We start from the raw sequence: 20,555 nt of genomic DNA, 5'->3' as shown, positions 1-20,555 counted from the left end.
TCGAAATTGCTCGCAGAGCGAAAAGCACACGTCCTCCTACAAAGCTGCCATCTTGGGAGCCTGCGCTGTCTGTTCGCTGTCGGCTACGGTCAGCCAGCTTACAGTCCAAGCCTGCAGCAACCACGGATGACATCACAAGGCCGATACCAACACACATCCCTTATATCAAACAAGAAAGGGGCGGGGGCTTAAATTAAGCACAGGTGAATGAAATCCTCATTAGTGGATTCAGTCACCCTGCTACATATGCATGAATATGAGCACTTATAGTTCACTCCGACAACTAGAAAACCATAAACTAAGCTAATATGAACTGGGAAACACACAGGAGTAAATCGTATTCATTTGACAGGCTTATATTCTAAGTTTAATGTTCAAAGTTTGTGTATGTGTGTGTGCGTGAATGTGCGGAGAGTTCATAATCTCTCTCCCTGGGTCAGGGAAGTGATTCCAATCTCTCTGAAGCTGACACAGTGACTCGTGAGGAATGTTTGTTGTTCTGGGGACACTCAGCGGCCAATAAAAGGTGTCAGAGGGGCTATTTGGCCTAGACTTTCTGGTGTTAAGCCATGATCTGCATCTGACGAGTCAGGAGGTTGAAAGCTTTAGGAATCTTGGCAAAGAATGTGTTCAGAAGAAAAGAATGAAAGAATCATGATTCTTGTCCATACGCTACATGTGCTTTGATGTTGATGTTTATTTTGTTCTATTCCATAACCCTGTCCCAGTGGTTCTCAAACTTTTTAGAGTTGTACCCCATGAGGCTTTTAACATCCTTCTGCGTACCCCCACTCTTCAGTCTGACCTTTTTCAGTAAGGGACAATATTTGCCCCCTTAAATCAATTTTTCCAGTGCATTTTTACCTTTACAAATACCTTTATAAAAATAAATAATGCTTTAAATAATAAATGTTCATAATAAATGTTCAATAGAGAAATATGCAATGATGGTAAAACGAAGTGATGCTTTTAAATATTAAATTAAAACCGCCAATAGGTGGTGAGTCATCGAGTCATTCATTCAGAAATTAAGGAAGTGGCTGTATTTATTAATTAATCATTAAATCACTGACTCTAATGATTCGTTCAAAGCCGCAGATTCGTTCACAATCATTGCTGTGTGCTGCAGTTCTGCTGTGGCTTTCGTTGGAGCTATTATTTTGTTATTTTGTACAACTGTGTTGTAAAGGAACATCACTTAATATCAATATTTTGTTTGTTGAACTGTTGTATAAAATCAATGTCACATTTGCAATCGTGTGAATCTTCATATAATGTGATCAACATTAAACAGGAACTCACACAGGGTATGTCTTTGTATCGAAGAGAATTTGAATCTTAGGCTATATCGATCTCCATGCACAGCCTGTGTCTATACTTGTTCTTCATGCTAGTAAGTGCTAAATCCCTACTTTTACAAAGGGACACGTACATTGTCGAGAACGGCAGTATAGCGTGATTTGCCGAGGCAGCAATCTGCACGAGACCTGTCATATTATAGCCTACACGCTGTTTAAATGCAGAAAGTTTTGACCGCAAATGATGAGGTAATTTGATTGGATGTCATGTATTTACAGTATTTTACCTGATAGAAATGCATGCTCAGTTTGAATCTTATTTTAAGGTGAGGTAGTATTAAATGAACGGCAAAATTCAGTATTTTGTTCCCGCACCACCTTCTGTCACCTCACGTACCCCAGTTTGAGAACCACTGCCTTTACATATATTTGTAAAGCGACCTTGGGCGTTGGAAAGTCGCTATATAAATAAAAATAATAATTATTATTATTATTATTAACCACAAAAACACAATTTAACACAAACTGCATGATACTAGTGCTCTGTGATTATTTAAAATGTGATTATTTATATAAAGTCAGTAATTATTTAATGCCATATTACAAGGCTGAGGCATTCTTACACAAAAACAAACAAATTGCACAAACTTTCCATTTGCATTTGAAATTGAACTCACTTCCCTCACTCCGGTAACTGTCCAACTGTCCCCGTTGTTTTAAAAAGTAATCACGGAAAGCAAAACAAGGCATTAGCATGACCGCATCCAGCTAGCCAGGCCGATAGACCACTGTCTGATAGAGAGGAGGAGACACCCTAGCGCCCTCTATTGGCCAGCCGCCCATGGTGAGTATCCTGCCTGCCTGTACCCGTTGAAATTGTTATTTAGTAAAAGTTTGTATTGGAACCTTTTTGCCTTCTCGTCTTCTTTTGCATCACACCCTGACAGAATAACGGACTGCCTTAAAATGGACGATAGGGTCAGAATAATCGTCCTGGCTCAGGAGAGCCAAAGTTTTTTTTTCTTTTACCCTGGGCTTTTGCAGCCTTGCCGTCTCCAGCGCCCTCGACGATGAGAGCCTGAGGACCTCCAATTAATTGTACAATATTTTGGTTCGTTATGGAGTAGGCTAATAGATTTAAATCTGACATATTGCGCTGCATTCCACTGTATTTCAGTGTGAATTGAAATGCATTTCATTCTGTATGACTTGTATTTGTCACAGTTGTGTTCTGTTTAGTTTGTTTTCATTGGACTTGTCTGCCTGTCATCATGTCACGTGTCTTCTTCACTGTCATTATTAGTTCAGTTGTATCACCTGTGTCTAATTCATCATCATCTACATCACCTGTGTTCTGTTCATCAGTGTTCATCTGTGTTGTATTTAAAGGCGGGCGTACACGGTGCGATTTTTGCTGTTTTTACGAGCTCGCAGATGATTTTTTTCACTCGGGAGAAATCGAGTGGAACCGGTGATGCTCGCATGGTCGCGGCTCGCAGCATGTGAGAGGAATTACGAGCCGAGCACGTTATGAGCACCATCCCGACCTCCCAATAATTTTTAAACATGTTTAAAAAATTCGGGGAGTCGGCCCGATTTTCACCAGCTGTCCCCTATTGCCCTAATCATACACAACCACGTGGGGCTATACCTCAGTGGCAGCAACCATACAGCGTGCGCATACACTGTCACACACAGACACACACACTTCTCTCTCTCTCCCTCTCTCAAGTTTTTATGTTGAAAGGAATGGCTACTGTTCTCTGCTTTTCAACAAATCATTTGCACACACATTTCTGTCATTTTTCTATCTGAAGCTTTGCCTGCATGCAACATTGACGGTCTCTGTGTTTAGCGCGAAAGCTCACGTGATTGCTGCCGGCTCGGGATAAAATTCGTGCAGGACAGTCGTGCCGTGTACCAGCTGCTTTGATGCGATTATCAGTTAAACTGACTCGCAACGTGTGCAATATCTCACGACCTACCGAGTGTCCGAACTCGCACCGTGTACGCCCACCCTAAGTTCCTTCAGTTCAGTCAGTCTTTGTCCGTTATCTGTTGTTGTACTAGTGTGTGAGTATCCTGCCTGCCTGTACCCGTTGGAATTGTTATTTAGTAAAAGTTTGTATTGGAGCCTTTTTGCCTTCTCGTCTTCTTCTGCCTGTACCACACCCTGACAGTATTTTTGTGGATTTGGCATTTATCCACGGTATAAACTTGTATTTTTGTGATATTTTATTCTACTGCATCTCCAAATTTTCGGTAAATTGTTTTCCACAATTGCTAAGTATTTTATTTATTTTATTTTAATTGTTAGACGAATTACAGAAATAATCAGGCAAACTAATAAACTTTTGTCTAATTTGGCACAAGGTTAATATGAATGTGTACATATTAAGAATTTATATTATATTAGTACATTTGTAGCCTTCAGTAAATTAAAAAAGCCCAGCTTTAGGAAGGGAAGAGACAGAAAAAGAAAGAGCAATGGATAAGAGGAGAGAGCAGGTATTGACAAATAATCTAACATGGTTTTAAAGCTATTTCTTATCCTTTTTGGCAACCTCAAATTTAGGACCTCTTTGATTATAAAGCCCTGCCTATGGCCCTGTATTAGGCATAAGATCAATAATGAATGTGTACATATTGTGAATTAATTTAATGAACTTAGTTACTAAGGGTGTGACGAGATTAAAACGCGACGAGATTTCTCGTTGAGGGGAAAAGTTGTCTCGTGCGTGTTGTTGTGATGTCAGCGTGATGGAGCATGAAATTAGTATTGAAGATGCCCCTGCCACTTTTAAATCGTTTGTGTGGCAACATTTTGGTTTTCCTGTGGAAATTATAAATGGCGAAAGAGTGACAGACAAGACGAACACAATATGTAAACATTGTAAGAAAACAATGCCGTACACCGTGGCTAACACGAGCACTATGCAAAAACACATACAGAACCACCACAGCTCTCTACTAAAGCTAGCTGCACCTGTGACGAAAACAAAGGGCAAACAACTCTAAATGCCTTTGCATCTCTTCCACCGTCAAGTGCAAGAGCCACAGCAATAACGAGAGACATCGGCGTTTTCATTGCAGCTGATATGAGGCCATTTTCTGTGGTGGAAAATCTGGGATTTCGGCGACTCCTCCGCACACTGGAACCGAGGTACACCATCCCATCACGCGCGCATTTTACTCGCAATGTGGTCCCAACCCTCTACAAAGAAACCAAGGTCAAGGTTGTACAGACTCTGAAAGAGGCAGAAAGCATCGCCATTACTACAGATGCTTGGACTTCTAGGTGTACGCAGGGCTATATCACAATTACAGCCCACATAATCAACAGTGACTGGGAAATGGTGAATTTTGTACTGCAGACTCGCCCACTTTTTGAGTCCCATACAGGGACAAACATAGCTGAAGTTTTACAAGCAGCTGTCACTGACTGGGAGATTAAAAAACCAAACCATGGCATCGCAATTGTGACTGACAATGCGCGTAATATGGACGTGGCTGTGCGTGAGGCAGGATTAGAGCCGCACATCAAGTGCTTTGCGCACACGATAAACCTCGCTACCCAGGCTGGCCTTGGTGTTGCGCGTGTCACTCGGTTGCTTGGGCGGGTGAGACGAGTAACAGCTTTTTTTCACCGGAGTTCAACGGCCGCCGCGTTATTCACGTCCAAGCAGAAGATGCTACAACTGCCACCACACAAATTAATCATGGACGTTACCACTCGATGGAATAGCACTTTAGATATGCTGGTTCGTTACCTGGAGCAGCAAGCTGCCATATCAGCAGCTCTCACCAGCCCTGAGATGAGACAAAATGCCCGTAACATTGATACACTGGACAGCAGCGATATCTTGAATGCCGAAGACCTTGTGAAGCTGCTGAATCCTCTGAAAACAGCCACCACAGTCTTATGTGAGGAGAAGATCCCCACAGTGTCTCTCATTGTGCCACTGAAGAGCATGATTGAACAGAGCATGGCGCCAAATGACGGCGATTCCCCCACCGTGGCAGACACAAAGAGAGCAATCCTCAGTAATATTTCAGGGAGATACAGCGGAGATGCATACAATGTTCTGTTAGAGAGCACTGCGCTGGACCCAAGATTCCTGACTCTACCGCAGCTAGACCATAACCAACGCGAGTCTGTCTTCCTGAGGGTGCAGGAAAAGGCAGAACAATTGCAGCAAAATCAGGTATACATCAATTTAAATTGCTTTACTCCTTTTGTAAGTGTGAAAGTGTGTGTGCATTTTTTCCTTCTAGATTTATGTTCCCAGTACCAACTGAAAATGTTTAATAGATTAATGCAAAGTGTGTGTGTGTGTGTGTGTGTGTGTGTGTGTGTGTGTGTGTGTGTGTGTGTGTGTGTGTTAGAAATTAGAAACATGTATTAGAAACATGACAGCATCAGAGTGGCTGTGTTTGTGTTTAGAGGGAGAGGGGGGACTGCTTTGCTGCTAAAGGTTAAAGCCAGTGTTTCTGCTGTTTAAAGCCCACAGGTGAGAAGAGTACAGAGAGGAGAGAAGAGGCAGCAGCTCACTGTTCCACACATGGAGGAGAGGGGGCTCTGGGAGTCGAGTCAGAAGAGGGAGAACCTGCTTCCAAGAAGACAGCGCTTGAGGATCTACTAGGGGACTCTTTCTCTAAGACAGAAAAGTCCAGCAGAGGGACTGAGAAGGAAATTGATCTCTACAGAAGAGAGGCCTCTATCCCACTCAGTTGCTGCCCTCTGAAGTGGTGGAGAGAAAACAGGTTTAAATATCCTTTGCTGTCTCCACTTGCCAAAGCATACCTTTCCATCCCTGCTACCTCTGTTCCAAGTGAGCGTGTCTTTTCAACTGCAGGAGACATAGTTACTGCCCAAAGGTCTCAACTGCTGCCAGAAATGGTTGACATGCTTATATTCTTGAAAAAGAACATGACCATATCTTAGGCAGTTCTGTGTAGTTCATTTTATTTTTCATGTTTGAAGAAAAAGTTGTTTCTGTTTGCACTTGTTGTTTTGAGAGAGCAGTACTTTGATTTAAGTTGATGATACACTTACTGTTTGCATTTAAAGTGTTATTTCTGTTATTTATATATTTATTTTATTTATACTGTTTTATATTTTTTATGTCCTTTACTGCATAGAATTCATTCAAGTAGAAGTAAAATAACATTCATTATTACAAGTTGATTTCAAAATGCACCTAAATTGTTTTGCATTTTGTGATTTTCAGTTGAATAAAATACTATTTTCCATTCATATTTCATCATTGAGGATTTCTTAAAAATTGTGTAAAAATCTCGTCTTGTCTTGTTCTCGTGAACCCAATCTCGTGTCTCGTCTCGTCTCGTGGAATAAGCGTCTCGTCACACCCCTATTAGTTACCTATCTTTCCAGGTAGCCTTCAGTAAATGAACGTGTCTGAGACCCTGTGTTTACTTTCTTCTCTGACACAGACAAACATGAAAGGCCTATATCAGTCAAAGCTCAGCTTTAGGAGGTGTTGTATTTTTATCCTGCTGTAACCTTTAGATCCTTCTAAAACATTCCCATAATCTGCTGCAATCACATCTTTATTTCAAATGTAGGCTATGCCGCGAAAACATCTCAACAGGTCATGTGACAAAAACCAAACGATCAGCTTCGACCTTTCCGTAACAACAGCTGATCATAGCTGTACAGGGCGGCTTTTTATTTCTCATCTCCATAAATATATCTAGTAGTAAAGCTAATGCAAGGGCTAGAAGTAAATTAATTCTTTGCTGATACTTCCTCGTCACCATGGAGAGCGCAGTTCGCACCGCTTTCTCTTCTTTCCACAAGCGATTGCTCTCCCGTGGCGTCTGTCGTTGCTGTGCAACCATGAACAAAGGCGCGCCTGGAAAAACGAGCGCGATATGTGGCTCTTTCCTCCTTTCTTGTCAACGAGTGGATTCAGAGCCACCGCATCAGTAGCGCCGCCGGTCGCCATGTCTCAGTGTTTTAATGAAGAGGACACAAATGTGTACCTTTTGGACAGCGCATCAAGAACCGGAATAATCCGGTACCACCGGTACTTAAGAAAAGCTGGTATCGTAACAGTTTCATTTTTTTAGTACCGACTTAGTACCGAAGTACCGGGTCTTTTGACAACACTACATTGGGAGCTGAGCCCCGCTAAAATGAAAATCCTAGAATCGACCGTGTGAAGCTCGAGTATTATGTGATGATGATGTTGTGTATACTGTATGTGGCATTATGTGTTGAACTGAACTAACAGACGTGATCCACAGATCCAGGAGAAACTGAAGTCAGTGTGACTGCTGGATCATTATACAGAGGTACGACACGTTCATTTATACTGACAGCTTTATAACATTAAACTATCAGTCAGTCTGTAAAAGCTTCATCAATAACTGTTGATAGTTGAATACCCTTGACTTCAGTCATGTACAGTTTCTCTTCTTCCTCTCATGTTTCCTGCAGTGATTGTGATTATTGTTGAGATCGCAGTGTTTGCTGCTCCTACTGTGATTCTTCTTCAGATCATCTGTGCAAGAAGAGCTGGTGAGTTTTGAGCCGCACACAATCTGATGATTCACACTCATCTGATCTGGAACAATCTGCAATCATGATAAAAACACATACGAGAGGTCAGTCAATGCTTTTATTTTGCAGGGAGGAAGGACTCGAAGCACCCAGAGGAAATAGAGATGCCGACAATATTAGAATAAAATACTGATGAGTTTAGAGCGAATCTGCAGCAATATTTACAATAGCAAAAACTTACAGAGGATTGTTCATTGTTTGATTTTCTTCTTCTCAGAAAACAGAGAAAAAACTCTGATCACAATGAAGAAATAGTGACACCAAATTTAGATAAAATTGTCTTGTGCTTCATATATTGACTGCTTTAAATATAATATTAAGTACAGTAATGGACAGATTCAGACTGTATAATCTCTCTCTGTTCTGTGTGATGGAGCTGATTTGGTGATTCTTGTATCTTGTCTGTTCATTTCTGTTTTTAACATCTTTTTTCATTTTGAATGATTAATGCTAATTTTCTTAATAAAACCTCTGCAATTGTGTTTAATATGTCTCCTTTCCTGAGATGTTTGTTACAAATATGGTGATTCCCCCTCATGAGCTCGTAATGTATTGTAATATAGAATAGTAAGTGTGAGTATTAATGGGTCGAGTGTTGATGTAAAAGAAGCGTTTCAGTCGTTTCTTGAAAGTGTCTTAAGTCTCTGCAGTTTGAGAAAATTGGTTTGTTACTGAAATGCTACTCCTGAAATGCATATATCTTCAACAGTCGGACACTAGAAGACTGAAACCAGTGTCATCTTGACCTGCTAGATACACTGTTCACAGCAAAGTCTTTGTCTGTCATCCCGAGTCCTCCAGTCGGGAATGTGGAAAATAGGCATTCTTCATGTTTAACAGCTGTTTGCAAAAACACAGTCTGTGTCAAATCAGAATCATCTGTTTTTCATAGTGCCTGGTTTGTTAACTTTCACAATCTGTTTTTGTTTCATGTTTAATGCTCTGTCCACGTTGTCTTGTGTTATAATGATATACAGGCTGTGCTGATGAATAATGGTCCAAAACATTAGATAAATCAGCTTTAGGAAACGCAAAAGAGGAATCAATTTCGGTGTTCGAGCGCTATCTGAAACCCGCCTTTCTCACTCACTCACTCACTCTCTCTCTCTCTCTCTCTCTCTCTCTCTCTCTCTCTCTCTCTCTCTCTGCATGCTGGGGGTTTGGGTTATGGCAGCAACAAACGGGTGAGAAGAGCGATTTGGTTTTTCTTCTATTTTTCTATTTTTTTTCCATTTTTTTTGTCTATTTTTTATTTTTCCTTTATGTTTTCTTTTGCTTTGTGTATAAATTGATTAACTTAAGTTTGAGTATTATTACGCTTCGGTTTTCGGAAGTTTGTTGACTTCGTGGCGGAGGCCTGAGATGGAGGCTCACCCGAGTGGGGCTGTAGCCTCGCTCTCGCTCCGCCATGGAGTCAGGTGTGTACCCGACGTGGATTCAAATGTAGAAGACCTGATAATAGATGAAAAGCCTGAGAAGGAATCACTTCTTGTTTTCTGTATACCTGAACTGAATTTGTTTGAAGACGTTTAAAAGAAAGCCTTGTATTTGTCATGTGTGAAAGTCTCTCATCAATCTGAGCTGAAGGAATGTAAAGAATCAAAGTGGTTGGAGGTGATTGGCCAGGGCTCTTCTCCTAGGAGATGTTGGAGATCTTTATATAAATCACCTATAGAAAAACGCACTGCAGATCTTCAGTGGAGGATTGTGCATTCGGCAATAGCAACTAACAGATACTTGACACGTGTTGACCCCACTGTGGGGAAGGAATGTATCTTTTGTGGTCAGGAAGAAACTTTGAAGCATCTATTTTTAGATTGTTCTAAGCTAAATGGTTTTTTACAGATTTTAAAGAGTAGGCTTAGAGCACTTGGGGAAGATATGGATGAAAATATATTTATATTTGGCCCAAAATATGTTGTAACTGATAAAAAAAAAGAATTTCCTTAATCAATTTTTTAATTGGTGAAGCAAAGCTGGCAATATGGATTACAAGGAAAAATAAGCGTAAAGTCAGCGGGACAACTGAACCTGAACTTATTTTAAAGGCTTTTGTATCTGCAAGGATTAAAGCAGAATTAGCTTTTTTTAAATTAATAAAAAATGTGGTTGCTTTCAATGAGTTTTGGGGACAGGCAGAAGTGTTGTGTGTGGTGGACCAAGAGGAAATTTTATTCCTAAATTTGAATTTATTTATTTTATTTTTTTTGGTGAATGTACATGTATTTTGAGGTTAATGTAAATATGTTATATGTGATGAGGCCAAAATTGTTTGCCAACATAAAAAAAAAAAAAAAGACTAATCTTTAGTGAATAAAGAGTTGTTCAAGTCTCTCTCTCTCTCTCTCTCACTCTCTCTCTCTCTCTCTCTCTCTCTCTCTGTCTCTCTCTCTCTCTCTCTGTCTCTCTCTCTCTCTCTCTGTCTCTCTCTCTCTCTCTCTGCACGCGCCTCGGGTGCGAGTCCCGATCTTCGCCTCTTCTTCTGCATTTAAAATTGTTTGAATATGTAAATTGGCAAGACAAAACATGTCCAAATTGTAAACTTTCACTCTATGATGGTTAAATTCAGCAGTTAATTGATGGCTCGGATAGCTCTTTCTAGCGCGATGCAGTCGGTACCTTCCAATGTAAATTTCTCACCTTTAAAGGTGATTGCACATACAAAATTTGCGACGTGTCGTCCATTTTCATAACGAGTTTCAAAATCGTAGAAAATATAATTCTCGTTAAGTTCCTTGGTGGGTAGGGGAGGTATAAAACACTTGTTATTCAGCGTTACTAACCCTAACTTCACCGCAATACGTAAATCGTGCTGGAGAGCATTTGTGGTGGCATACCCTATGACGTCATATCGTCTGTTACATAATTTGCAATATTTTACAATGTCGCATGGTGGTCTTTCATGTCCGGCAGGGATTTTTTACAGAAACATAAACAATCGGGCAACGCATGTTATTTTAGGTACTCTGTAACATTCCGCATTGTGGCATACATTACATACGTGCGCGCATTGATGATGCCTGTGATTTTCATAACCCGCATAACAAGAAAGATTGGTTATCATGTAGTAATGTGCATCGTGCAAATAGAGACATATCGTTTTTGGATGCGGATCATTGAGATTTGTGTACGTTTCTAGCACGCCACCGCTAGTTCTGTAAAACACAACGATTTTAATATCAAGTAGTTGTTCAAACACTTCTAAGTCTCCGAGTCCTATCTCGTGGTCGATTGCGAAGCCGGCGTTGTCGCTGATGACGGCGGCCCGTCTTTCTAGCATGTTCTCAGGTAATTAAGGGTCAAGAAAATGTGCCAAGCAAATAGATAAGCATAATTTATTTGAAATATTGTTTGGGCAAAATAAACTCATCTTTTTTTTTTTTTTACCACCTGTTGCAACGGCAAATCTGTAAGTTTACAACGACGACCGCCTCCACTCCTGTTCATAGCCACATTGGCTTCGATCTCGATAGATTCATCCGACAATATCTGATCATCGCTCTGTAAAATGTTCTCAATTTGTTTGAGAAGCGTATTAACATCGTAATTATTTCCGTCCGTTAAAACGGCGTTAACGGGGGATTTCAGACTGGGGGCAAATTGATAATACTAGAATCACCTCTAAGATCTCTAGAAAACGATACAATTTCGCTAAGAGCATCATGTAAGAAGATGTTATACGCCGCCAAATCTGTAGAGTTAATCTCCCTCAGATTCATACTTCTACACAATTCGATACTATTGAAACGGGTTTGAGGTAAAATATGATACTCATTTACATCCCCACCCTCACGAATCAGTGATTCAATGTCGGGCCGATTTAACATCGGGGCGACCGAAGGGGTCGAAGTGTTACTAGTCGACGACCTATCATGACTCGGGCTTGGGTGAAGTCGCTAGCATAGACTCCAATACATTTCAACGCTTTCGGGGTGGTTCGTGAAAACTGGGGCCTGGTTGAATGTCTGAGTCCATCGTAAGGTCAATGACATCAACACATCTTATCATCGGATTGTCAGAACTTATTGATGCTGTGGAAGTAGGACTAACGATTCTAGCTGGATGACTGGTAGCTGGGGGGTTTCTTCAGGGTCTTTCTGTGTCAAATCAATTAATTCTGACGGTATAGTCAGCTGTAACAAATCTGTGAAAAGATGAAAAAGTGGTGGAACATTTTGTTAAATGTCGAAACAATTACAATCCTGGGGGATATCGTAAGATAGGACTGTCATAAGATAGGGCTATCGTACCGGTGGTCGAGACATCTATAACGTTCGGCTGTGTTGCTGTTACTGTAAAAAAAATTTTAAAATAATTGTAAAATTCATTTTGTACATTTATGCAGATATTTATAAATGTATAAAATTTGAAAATATATACTTACAGAGGTCGATGGATTGAAAAGTGAGCAGCTTGATTTTATAAAATAAAAGACCTATTAAAATAAACATTTGTTGATCAAATTTTATAATCTATGAATATCATACATTCAGACAGATATGCAATAACCATATGAAAGACCTACCATACGCAATCCTTTCTCATCGCCAAACTTGTGACTAATGAGTGATGCCCATGCACATCAAAAGTGACACAGTAGCATCCCCTGCTGGACAATACGTGTAGATGCAACCTTCTAATAAACATTACATATCGAGCAGCTGTGCAATCGTTTTATAAAATATTAATTTAAAAATGGTCCACCTAAAAAATAGCAAGTAAAATGTTATATATATATATATATGAATATAATCTTTTAAATCTACAACGCAAGAAGTGTTTTTACAGAGATTAAGCGGATGCCAAAAGATAATGGATTTATGAAAAGTTATAGATAATAAATGCTTAAGGAAAAATCTAAATATATCAAATCTTTGAGATGTAAAGCATTAAAAAATACTAAAAAGCATATCTATACAATAATAAATAAACAAATAAAACACACTTTTAAAAAATGGCACCCCCTGCTGGACAATACGTGTAGAGGCAACCTTCTAATAAACATTACATATTGAGCAGCTGTGTAATCGTTTTATAAAATATTACTTTCAAAATGGTCCACCTAAAAAAATAGCAAGTAAAATTTGATATATATAAACTTTTAAATCTACAACGCATGAAGTGTTTTTACAGAGATTAAGCAAATTCAAAAATACTAATAAGCATATCCATACAATAATGAATAAATAAATAAATACAAATTTGAACGCGCTTTAAAAACAATTAACAACAATACCCTCAGCCATTAGACATTGCAAATACAGCGGAGATCCCCCTGCTGGACAAAAAGTATATAGACGCATCAAACCGGGGTGAAATCCTGTGATTCCTAGAACCATGCATAGCATAAAGACATTGCAAATATAATCAAAGGCTTTTTTAAAGTTCTTTTAAAATCAGAGACTATAATAAAATATATCCTCAAATCGTAAAGAACTAGTGAAATATAATGTCAAAACATGAATCCCGTCTCTCCGTCAGAGAAATGCGTGGTTTGACTTTGAACCTCAGGCATCGTTACAGAAACACCATAGCTATCACGGATGCATGCTATGGGGCGTTATGCTGCGCAATCTTATGCATGCATCAAATAGCCATGTGCGAAAATACAGCAAATACGTTAAAAATGTCATATCAGTGAAACACACCATAGCAAATGACATAGCATGCTGCAGCACCCCCTGTTTTCACAGAATTGTAAATGCAACGCATATGTTTGTTCATTAAAATGTATAAATTTTTAGCATTTAGTCATTTATTTGTTATAAACACTTTAAGTGGGCTATTTAAAAATTGTTATTTATATGTTAAATTATCTTTTTAAAACATAAGCGCAGAGTGTTACGTAATATTGTGTGTGTGTGTGTGTGTGTGTGTGTCGAAAGAATTTGCCCGCAGCTGCTCAAAAAAAAAAAAAAAATACGTCAAAAACCCCACTGTCAGTGTTTTGTAAGGAACAGGCAAATATGTAAAATATAGCAGGAGACATTTTAATTGTTTACTAATAAAACAGTTATTTTTTTATGTCAGTGTCGGCTAGACAGATGAAGTTGACGACTCGCGATCTTCGCAGCGCCAGAGAGAAATGCACATTTCATACGAATTACATAAGCAGCGCAGTCTGTTTTCTTTCGTTTTGAATTGTTCTGCTTAAAAGTAGACATTTCAAGCTATCTATATGTCTCAGGTCTGTGAGGCAATAGGCTACCTTATAGGCCTACGCTGAGTTTCATTATGAGACGAGCTCCAGGTTCGCCAGCGCCTCCGTATCCTGATTATTTATTTTCTAATAGCCTATATTTAGGCTACTTCTTATTAAATCCAGACAATTTGTTGATGAAACATCGATTAAAATTAAGATACAATTAATACAAAACGAAATTAAATTTAAAGACAGGCTTTGTGCTTTCAGTTTGAGGTCTCTGTGAAAGTTTTAAAACATTATTTTAGTGCCGCTTTAGAGCGCTCACGTCCGTAACGGAGAACTGTCTGTAACATTTTTTTATTTATTTTTTGTGAACTAAATTTCAAAAAAAATGCGACTTAGTCCAGTGCGACTTGAGTTGCGACATCCTTTGGATGTTTTTTTCTTCCCCGTGGCGCATTTTGTGACTGATATGCGACTCCGGAGCAATAAAATAAAAGGGACTCCGGAATAAAAGCAGAATCAATAAAGTCAAAAATGTGATGTGCAGTCAGGTTTGAGTGTGTGCGCGTTTTTTTTTAGGAGTTTTATAGTCTTGATATTGTTTCTTATTCAAAAGTGGTGACGCCCCTATCCCCCCCCCAAAAAAATAAAAATCAGCACCCCCAACCTAAAACCTCTTCCCGCGGCCCTGACATGCGGCCTCGAGCGATCAAAGCAACACATCTGAAAAGACTGGCGAAGCACCCAGAAATGCATGCTACTAATAAATGTCATGTGTATTCATACTAGCATTTATAACAATCAGCAAGCACATATGCATAACGTACCAAACAAGCTTACTATGAAAGGAAAACCACCGTAAACCATAAACAAATGTAAAATATTATAGTCTAGAACGGCGCTGGCGCAACAGCATCGCTGGACTATCATCACTTTAGGACGACCAGATTCTACAAAAGATTGATAACAGTATAAATCATTACGAATGCCAGCCAAATAAATAGAAAATGGTGGATCATTCACTGACTAGGTCAACATTATTTACACAACATATCGTAAACATAAATTAAGCTTATTCTAGACAATATTCATTAATATTGATAATAATAATTAAAAACGTATTTCAGCAACATATATCATCGTTTAAATCATATCACTTTTCAAATAAAATAATCACACCCAATCACAGCTTAAAACTATAAAGAAAGTTTAGCTCTTACCGTGAAGTGCATCCGTGTCCAGAGGCCGTGAAAACCAATAAGGGTCTTGCGTGACCGAAGCCAAACTACTATTGAGACCAATCAGACGCGCTGGAGTTTTTAAGGGGTTTGACGCACCCCAGGTGGTCACGGGACGGTCCTAGTCGTTTTTATTATCCCAAACCATACTAACCGTAACATCACAGAATAAATTCATTAATAATAAATAAAATGAATAAAATGTTTTGTTTTATTTATTTTCCCCTGTAAAATCTTTTTATTATTATTATTTAAACCCCGTGTGTTGACTGTAGCATAACGCGTTCAAGCCGTTTCATACATATTATTAGTAAGATATTGTGTATACATTTATTTAGTTTAAACATTTTAATGGTAAAGGTCAATATAAAGGCTCATATTCTGATAATCTGTATTTAACAACAGAACCTTTATCAACGACCCTTGGTTTTATAACTAAAAATGTATTGTTTAAATAATTTTGACTCGTAGTAAATAGACCCAAATTATAACCCGTCAAAATGTAATGAATTAATGTTTATCTCTGTTGAATAATTTCGTCTGATGTGAAAAGTATATTCACAAGTATATGTGTAACGTTATAGGTTACTATATATTTAATTGTAGATTATCTTAAAAAAAAAAAAGCACAGTCGTTTACCAATTAAAAAATAAACCTAATAAATTATAGAAGAGCAATATTGTATTAATACATTTCTTTATATCCAGTGAAACTTAATTTTTTATTTCCGGCGTTCAGACGCCAGTCAGTCTGGGTTGGTGTTGCATCGCTGTATGGGGTCGGGGCGAGAGGATGTTTATCCGGACAGTATGTGTCAGAAATATCGCATTGCTTGGGTCTAGACCGGGTGACGCCAGAACCCCCGCGTTCGGGTACAAATGGTTTGGGGGCTATTGATCGTTCAATAATAAAATAAATAATAAAACGAGGTGTTATTTCCCACCATAAAACCAAATACACACCAGCTCAGACAGGATGGCAACAGATATGAGATTTTATGATAGGAGACAGTTGTGATCATAATTTCATCGTTCTGTGGACATTATCCTGCTATAATAAAAACACCCCTGAAAGCAGATTGCAGTCATAAACACACATCCATAAACCTCACGGAACCACACAGGGTCAAAGGTCACATACCACCTGATCGTCATAAAAGCCCCATATATGGACATATCCTGTCATAAAACAATAAACCATAGGGGTCATAAATCAAAAGTGACACAAGCTACAGCTTATCAACTACTCAGGTTCTTCCAGTCGGATCTCCGTATCCAGGCTTGTGTTGTTTTAGTGAAGGGACATTTGAAGCCTTGTTTGATTGCAGTGCCTCGAGAAGGGTTTGGACTCGGCCTGAAGACACTGGAAGAAATATTGTTTTTTTTTAAAACTTCCTCTTCCACTTCTCTCTGTCCAGTCCATATTAATCACTTTCACCCTCTTTATCCAGTCTAAATGACTCCATCATTCCCCTCTGTTCAACAAAAGCACTGCCCAGTTACAAAATTATGAAACAACAAAACTTCAAAGAACTTATTTATTTATGTATGTATTTATGCGTGTATATGTTAATATATCAAGAACCATGTAACACATTTTGGTGCTGTAAAGACTCCTGAGGATTTTTGTTCTGCACAATATTAGCATTGACCAGCAGGTGTCGCTGTGTGCATTCAAAACCTCGAGGAATCAACCACTTTCACGCACATCAGGCTGAAGCTTCATCTCACCATCACTACCTTCAGGTTCACTTAGCTCAACAGTTATACAGTATATAAAAAAAAATAAAAAAAATGTAACCATGTTTTGGTTTCTTGCCACTGTCACATTCGGCTTGCTCAGTTTATTAATATTCTGAAAATACTATCAATCAAACTGTACTTGACCCTTTTATATGAGAACACAGAAAAATTGAATTGATTTGAGCTGGATAATGACACTATTGTCTTCAATAGAGGTGAAGTTTACAGAACATCTTCAGTTTGCTGTATACAGTGACACTTCACATGAGAGCATCCGCTAAAGAATGAGTCTCTTTCAGACTGTAAAGTTCGACGTCACATCAGAACGCACCGATGAATTGGGATCTGGCCTGAGAGATTCTGCTGTTTATTCAGCTTGAAAGAGTGAGCTCCAGAGGTGGGAGTAAGTCACACATGTGCAAGTCACAAGCAAGTCTCAAGTCTTTAACCTTCAAGTCTCAAGCAAGTCCAAGTCAATTTTGTGAAAAGCAAGTCAAGTCAAGTCAAGTCACTGCTTTATGTCAAGCAAGTCAAGTCAAGTCGTAGCTTGGGTCACAAGTCACTGGCAAGTCATACAAACGTTTGATGATTTCACTGAATTTATATATTAAAATAAGTTAAAACTACAGAAGTTGTGGACTATGGTTTTATTTGCAACATTTTTTTTAAATATGCATTTCCACATACAGCTGAGTGGTTACTACAATAAAAATCTAAAAAATTAAAAATAAATAAAATTTCAAACTACATAGCCTAAAATGTAAATGTAACTGAAATTAGGCCAACATTAAAGCATGAAAAAATAAATATGCCTCAAACATTGCAGAAGACCATTAAACGGTATTAAACAATTCACAATTCAAGTATAATGGTTCCTATGCCACCAAATGGCATTCTTCAAACTGGCATCCCCTTTATACAAGTTATATATTTTTAATTATGAAGTTTAAACCGCCAATAGGTGGCGCCAAATCACCGTCTTAATGTACGAGTCATAGAATTCATTCAACTGATTTGTTCAAAACGGCAGATTCGTTCTGGAACTAAGCAACTATAGGTCACTGAATCACAGATACGCATAACTCTTTCTGTGGCTTGTTTGGAACTATTGTCATTGGAGAAATAGAGCAAAAACAGAGAATATTTGGAATACTATGTCTAAAATGTCACATCACAATATTCACTCTTTGTTTACTGAACTGTTTTATAAAATCATTATCACATTTGCAATCGCGCCAATATTCTGGAAATATTTTTTAATCCCATATGTTATAGGCTAATTATAAAAATAGCCCATACTAGGGCAATTTTTCCACCACATTTTGAATTTTGGGTGCATATTAATTCTGCTGGCATTTTGCCCCCAACCCCCTGATAACATCTAACCCTGCTTTAAGAGAAACATAAAACACACAACACATTAACAGTTTTCTATGTTGTTTTTCGTCATTGGAAAGAACGACATATTTGGCTTTAAAGCATGATTTGAAAGAAATGTGGCAAATGTAATACAAAACATATGCCATTATCATTTGAATATTGACAACATTAAGCTACATTTGAAAACATTATTGTGTATAAAGAGGCATGCTGTTTTGACCAATATTCTCTCTAGATTTAACGATAGTCAAATTAACTATAACAAACAGGTTAAACAAGCCATAGCTTACTTTTAGGCCGACGTGGTGAATGAAGTTCGACTGTTCGAGGTTGTGATGGCCGTCGTCCGATATCCCTCGCCTGTTATTATGCGTACAGCAAATGTTCTTGTATGAATATGGTCAATATTAGTGTTTATATCCAAAAAGAAACGATGCTGGGAGATGTTATTGTATTTAGCGCGCTGCCGCGCTCACCGCGATGTATGTTTTTTTCTGGGCTTGTGCAGCGTCACGCAATCGCGCAGAATCTGATGACTGGCGTCAATGGTTCCGTTGCTTTCATTTTGTTCATCAATTGATGTTGCGATGATTTATATAAAAATGTATATCAAGTCATTCTCGAGTCATACAGTTCAAGTCAAGTCAAGTCTCGAGTCATTGGATCTCAAGTCAAAGTCAAGTCGAGTCATTTTCTTAATTTAGTCAAGCAAGTCTCAAGTCCTTAAATTTGCGACTCGAGTCTGACTCGAGTCAAGTCATGTGACTCGAGTCCCCCATCTCTGGTGAGCTCTGCTGCCATTTCCCCTGTGCGCTTCAGCACTATAAAGAGAGATACAGTTCCCTGAAAGAGCGTTATACACGTGTGACACTGCGTCTTTTTAAAGATGTCATTCCACCCGTGTGTTTCTGGATGCGGTCGTTTCCTGGCGCCGGCTGATGGTCACGATCGTTGCCTGGTGTGTTTGGGCATTAAGCACACTGAGGTAGAGTTCGTGGTTCAGTGATGTTCTCACTGCGGGAAGATGATCATCTCTGTGTTACGGTCGAGACTGCATAAAGGAAATAATTGTTTAAGCTCTGGTGTTACCCGGACACATTTAAATGGTGAACAGACATGAAGTAAAGCTTGTTATGATATGTTACTCCCAGTGTCCGTCTCATGCTTTCCGCTAACATAACATGGTGTCAGAAGTTTAGGAAAAACCAGTTAACTGTTAGTTGCGATGCCACCATAAATACTCGGGAGAGAGTGTGTGCGCGGACAGAAACGAAGATTAAAGCGGAGATCAGAGAAGCCGCGAGTGAGCGAGACGGAGAAAAGAGGACAGATGAGCTGGTGAGATACAGCAGTAAAAATAAAAGGAGGTGACAATGGATGATGAAGCAGCAAGTATGCGGCATCTGATGCCGTCGCTGATGCCCCCAGGCAAGTTTGATTTCAGCCATATTAGTGAATGGCCCAAATGGATGCGACTTTTTGAGCGTTATATAATTGCGTCAGGCCTAGACAAGCAGTCACGAGAATATCAGGTTAATACGTTTATGTATACCATCAGTGACGAAGCTGAAGATATCCTGAATGTTCTTCCTCTGTCTGAGAAGGAGAAAAAGTCATATGAGACAGTGGAAACGGCGTTCACACGGCATTGTGTAAGCAAACGTTATGTGATTTTTGAACGTGCACGTTTTAAGGCGAGACACGGCAGGCAAAAACATAAATTTTCGACCATCGGTCAGTTTTGAGATTTTGGGCTAGTTTACTCCTTCAATATGTGTTCTTTCAAGCTGCTATAAAGAAAACATTGAAAATATACATTAAGATGTTTATTTTATTACATTTTGTTTACTTGCGGCGGTAAGTTTCTCCTGAATTTACCAAGAAGTTACTGTAGCTGTCCAACGCGACACACCGAGCTCCGTCTGTTTACTGAAGTCTGTCATGACCGGGATCGTTGTAAAGCTCTGAGTCTCCTGCACAACGCTATGTAACCCAAATATGGGCATTTGCTTTCTATCAGTAACCAATCGTGAAAGTCCAAAGGGGGATTTAAAGCTATGACAAAATCTCATTTAGAGCCATTTAAATCTTTAAATGCCGTTTTCTCAAAATTAGTTTTTTGGTGATTCTCCAGTACAAACATCTCAGCCTATGCAGCACCT

General features: G+C 39.0%; 2 protein-coding genes across 2 annotated transcripts in view; both read left to right on the top strand.

Annotated features, from left to right (window-relative positions):
• Nucleotides 1-20,555, top strand: part of LOC309500988 (uncharacterized protein) — a 97,977-nt gene that overhangs the window by 15,978 nt on the left and 61,444 nt on the right. The window lies entirely within an intron of this gene.
• LOC309477095 (E3 SUMO-protein ligase ZBED1-like) lies at nucleotides 4,307-6,679 on the top strand. Its single transcript, XM_082140246.1, has 2 exons — nucleotides 4,307-5,503; nucleotides 5,803-6,679. The coding sequence occupies exons 1-2, from the start codon at nucleotides 4,397-4,399 to the stop codon at nucleotides 6,241-6,243; spliced, it is 1,548 nt and encodes a 515-aa protein (XP_081996372.1). The 5' UTR covers nucleotides 4,307-4,396; the 3' UTR covers nucleotides 6,244-6,679.

The sequence above is a fragment of the Leuciscus leuciscus genome, assembly GCF_965113295.1.
Source record: "Leuciscus leuciscus genome assembly, chromosome: 1".
Classification (NCBI taxonomy): Eukaryota; Metazoa; Chordata; class Actinopteri; order Cypriniformes; family Leuciscidae; genus Leuciscus; species Leuciscus leuciscus.
The sequence above is the reverse complement of the archived record's forward strand: the minus strand, read 5'-3'. Positions and strand labels throughout refer to the sequence as shown.

Bases quoted from the DNA above. Each gene is read 5' to 3' on its own strand.
- LOC309477095 (XM_082140246.1), top strand. From the start codon at position 4,397: ATGAGGCCATTTTCTGTGGTGGAAAATCTGGGATTTCGGCGACTCCTC. The intron at 5,504-5,802 runs GTATACATCAAT...TGCTGTTTAAAG, and splicing joins AACAATTGCAGCAAAATCAG to CCCACAGGTGAGAAGAGTAC.